Source organism: Pituophis catenifer, unplaced genomic scaffold (assembly GCF_029215685.1).
Source record: "Pituophis catenifer annectens isolate HBS135680 unplaced genomic scaffold, rPitCat1.0.hap2 SCAF_15, whole genome shotgun sequence".
In the NCBI taxonomy this organism is placed as follows: domain Eukaryota; kingdom Metazoa; phylum Chordata; class Lepidosauria; order Squamata; family Colubridae; genus Pituophis; species Pituophis catenifer.
The window spans coordinates 6,904,031-6,908,583 of record NW_027256895.1 but is presented as its reverse complement, the minus strand read 5'-3'; the positions used below and the strand labels follow the sequence as shown (position 1 = coordinate 6,908,583).

Here is a 4,553-nt window from a genome sequence, read left to right as displayed (position 1 = left end):
TTAATTCCTTTTTATCAGTTGCTCCCTGTGGTTGAGGTCAGGCCTGAAAACAATGATGTAGCATTTTGGTAAGAATATGCATCCCAGTAATGCAGCACTGGAGGCCAAGATGGAGAAGACCTCCACAGCTACCATGGCTTTGCCTTTTGTGCTCAGATAGGCTGGAAAGAAGGAGATCCACACACTGCAAAAGGCCAACATGCTGAAGGTGATGAACTTGGCTTCATTAAAGCTGTCAGGTAATTTACGGGCAAGGAAAGCCACAATAAAGCTGGTGATGGCCAAGATACCCATGTAGCCCAAGACACAGTAGAAGAAGAAAGCTGACCCCTCATTGCACTGTAGAATTATTTCTTGGTGCACTGAGTGCTTGTCCAACTCAGGGAATGGGGGAAATGTTGACAACCAAATTATACAAATACATACTTGTATGAGGGAGTATGAAAGGACAATAGAAAAAGCCAATCTTTTCCCCACCCATCTCCTCATCTGAGATCCTGGTTTAGTAGCCATGAAAGCCACAACCACAGTGATCGTTTTAGCCAGTACAGTAGAAATGGCTACTGAGAAAGTGATGCCAAACATTGATTGTCGGAGAAGGCAGGTCACTTTGCCAGGCTGACTGAGGAAGAACAAAGAGGAGAGAAAACAGAGCAGAAGAGAGACAAGGAGGGTGTAGGTGAGGGACCTGTTGTTGGCTTTGACAATGGGAGTATCCCTGTGCATAATAAAACTTCCAAGTACCCAAGATGTCAAGAAGAAGAAACAAAGAGCTGCTGAGGTTAAACCAATTCCTAAAGTTTCTTCAACAGTTAGAAAGACCAGCAATTTCAAGATACAGCCTCTCTTTTCTTTATTTGGATAATGATCTTCTGAACATTCAAAACAGTCATCCATATCTGAAAGCAAAGTCAAGGCAAGTTTTTATGCATTCCATATTTTTGAAACATTTTCAAGTTTATTAAAATTTAGAGCATTTTGACTTTTCCTATTTTTCCAAAACACAAAGAAGAAATCTGAGGGGGGGGGATATAAGAGTTTAGCTCTTATGGGAAAACTTTACATTCAGAAGAACAGAATGTGATTCACAAGCATAGAAATGAATATTCACCTTGAAGAACTCACAAAACTATTTGCTACATGAAAACAGGGTATTATAGTTTGCTTAAGTCTATCCAATGAGAACTTGCTGGAATGTCTAACTTACCCTTTTCATTTGAAATCTTCCCTTCTGGGCAAGGAACACAGTTGTAGCAACAGAACTGCTCTCCTTCCAACCCTTTCTTCCAGTATCCAGGGGAGCAATGGTCATTACACTGAGAAAATGGAATAACCTGGTGATAAGCATAAAAGATTTTTGCAAAGGGAATTTTTAAAGCAGTTTATAATGTTCCCATTTATGTTAGTGGGAAGAATATTTGAATTCCTCAAGGGTTTGTTCAGGTTTATTATAAGGTAAAAGTTTCCCTCTGCAGTCACGTCCAACTCTAGGGCACAGTGCTCATCTCCATTTCTTGGCCAAGTCCTCCAGCATTCTCTGAAGATATTTTCCATGGTCATGTAGCCAGCATGGCAATATGCCAAAGACACAAGGAACGTTGTTACCTTCGCACAAAAGTGGTACCTAAGAATCTACACTCATTAGCATGCTTTGTAATTCCTAGATGGGAAGGAGCTGAGGCAGGAATGGGAGCTCACCCTATTGCATGACACGCAGGTCTCAAACCTGGGCTATCATCTTTCCAGCTGACAAGCTCAGTGTCTTTAACCAGTGAGCCATCACAGATTTATACTACCCATTAAAATGTTGACATTATAAGGATGTGCAAAGGGCGTGTTTGGAGAATGGAAGAGTAAATAAAGAAATACATGTCACTACAATATTATGGGAACACTATCTTATGATTTCAAATGGAAATGCAACCCAAATGTGAATACCTATCTTTTAAATTGTAATGTCATTTTGTCAATTTGATGAAAACCTGATCATTGACAATATTTGTACAGAATATACCGTTTCAAAAATCACAAATTAAAAATGGGAAAATTTACAGCTTTCTTTGATTGGAAGGATATCAACTATAAAGATGAATATTTTGCCCAGAATTTTATATTTGTTCCAGACAATTCCAATTAGATTGGGGAAAGACTTCTTTGAAGAATTGAATAAAATGGTGTTAATATATATTTGGCAGGGAAAGAAGGTGAGGATAAGACTTAAATTGCTACAAGATGCTAGAATGAGAGGGGGTTTTGGCCTACCTAATTGGGAACTTTACTATCAAGCGACAAGTTTGATGTGGATTAAAGAATGGATAACATTAAGGAATACTAGACTATTGAATTTAGAAGGTCATGATTTGTTGATGGGGTGGCATGCTTTTTTATGATATAAGGGAACAAAAATACAGGGGTATTTTAGGAGACATCATATACGTGAGGCTTTGTTATTGAATTGGGAGAAGATTAAAAAACAACATTATTTGAAAATTCCAGTCTGGGTTTCAATGATTGAAGCTTTTTCATATTCAGTAATATTTAGAAGAGAACAAATTGTTAGATATAGTGAATTAATGGATGAAAAGGGTGAACTTAAGTCGAAGCAAAAATTGGAAGAACAAGGTTTTAAGATGGATTGGTTTTCTTATTTGCAAATACATTCTAGAAATGAAGAAGATTCTAAACAAGAAGGTTTTTACAATGTTTTGACTAATTTAGATAAGATATTGACAGGGTCTGATGATTATGTAATTAAAAAACTGTATGGTTATTTATTAGAGGTAAAATTGGAAGAGGAACAAGTTAAGAAGACAATGATGATAGCATGGAGGAAAAATTTTGGACACGGGATTGATTTAGAGAAATAGCAAAAACTGTGGTTTCAAAATTATAAAATGACAATGTCTACAGCATATAAGGAGAATTTGTATAAGATGTTTTACAGGTGGCATCTACCCCCGACGAGAATAGCCAGAATGTTCAAGAATAAATTGGAGAAATGATGGAAATTCCAATCGGACTCCAGGATCATATGATCATATGTGGTGGACATGTGCAGAAGCTAAAAGCTATTGGATTAAAATCCACACATGGTTGGAAAAAATGACAAAGAAACACATTGACTTTAAACCAGAGATATTTTATTAGGGATTTTACCAGAAATATATAATAAAGAACTGAGATATTTAATTGTGAATGTTTTAACAGCGGCTAGAATTCTTTTTGCTAAAAATTGGAAAGGTGAGAAGATACCTAATGAGGATGAAGTTATTAAGAAAATTATGGATTGTGCTGAAATGAGTAAATTGACATTTGAAATTATAGAACAGGAAGATAAATAATACTCTTTGATTTGGGACTTGTTTTATCAATGGCTAGATAATAAAGCATGGAGATGAAATATGAAATTAATGTAATGATAAAATATATGAAATGTTTTCTTTTGTTAAAAAATGGCTAAATGAGTATAACATATAACACTGTTAAATAAGAGAAATTAAATAAGTGGTATTTTGGGATAAGGGATCGAGGACAAAAAAATTTTAACTGATCGACACACTGTTTGTAATTGTATTTAAATGATGGTGATTTTATGTTTTGTTTTTGTTTTAAATAAAAAAATATATATATTTTTTAAAAATCACAAATTAGATTTCTAAAGAGACTATGTTCAATATTGGATCATAATAGATCAAGGAACAGTTGATTAAATGAATCCACACCTGGTTAAAAGCGGGATGCCACACAATGAGCTCTTCATCAATGATTAATTCGTTCGCATTGGGAATATGAGGATCCATCTTTCCAACTCTAATTCTCTGAAAAGATCTATTTGGAAAAGTGATCAAGTTGGTGATGTCGAATCCACCTGTTGCTTCCCCTTTCTGGTTCAGGAACACTCTCTCCCCAGCTGAATTGTTAAAAGAAATGCCTTGAAGAAATGAATGGAGCTACTTGAAAGAGAATGAAAGAGAGAGAGGGAGGGAGGGAGGGAGGGAGGGGAGGGAGTTGGAAGGATAATAATGAAAAAGTGGCCAGTATTTTTAACTTTCATTTCCCATTGCTCTAACAAATAACAAATAACAACCCTTAAAATATAGATAATCTATATTTTAGAGAAAGACACTGTTCTAGTCTTAATTTAATATTACTTCCAGGGGAAAAATGAAAACAGCAGTTAATAAATAAAAATCAAAACGAGGTATTAACATTATACAACTTGATTCAGATATGATTTATATTCACTATTTAAAAAACTAGACAATCAAATGTGGATCATATCTAAACTCATCCTATATTTTTTGTTCTCTGTTAGTAGAAACATATTTAACATCATGAGTCCTAACAAATTTCCTTTAGCCAGATTTTATCATCTGAGACTCAATTCTTTTGAGAGAGAGGGGGGGAGGAGGGAGGGAGGGGGAGAGAGAGGGAGGGAGGGAGAGGGAGAGAGAGGGAGGGAGAGAGGGATTCTTTCAAACATAGAGTTGTTTTAAAGGGTGGATGCCAGAGCTGAAAAAAAGTGACATTTGGTCCATTCCTCTTGAACATTG

General features: G+C 35.7%; 1 protein-coding gene across 1 annotated transcript; it reads right to left on the bottom strand.

Annotated features, from left to right (window-relative positions):
* On the bottom strand, positions 1-3,800 carry LOC139324834 (vomeronasal type-2 receptor 26-like). The gene is made up of 3 exons (XM_070954586.1): positions 3,723-3,800; positions 1,208-1,334; positions 1-899 (listed from the first exon to the last, which is right to left on the bottom strand). The coding sequence occupies exons 1-3, from the start codon at positions 3,798-3,800 to the stop codon at positions 1-3; spliced, it is 1,104 nt and encodes a 367-aa protein (XP_070810687.1).
* Between the last annotated feature and the right edge of the window lie 753 nt (positions 3,801-4,553).

Excerpts from the sequence above, each read along its gene's own strand:
- LOC139324834 (XM_070954586.1), bottom strand. The coding sequence starts at position 3,800 with ATGGATCCTCATATTCCCAATGCGAACGAATTAATCATTGATGAAGAG. Across the intron at positions 1,335-3,722 it reads GGCATCCCGCTTTTAACCAG|GTTATTCCATTTTCTCAGTG; the intron begins GTGTGGATTCAT and ends GCTTATCACCAG. Across the intron at positions 900-1,207 it reads GAAGATTTCAAATGAAAAGG|ATATGGATGACTGTTTTGAA; the intron begins GTAAGTTAGACA and ends CTTTGCTTTCAG.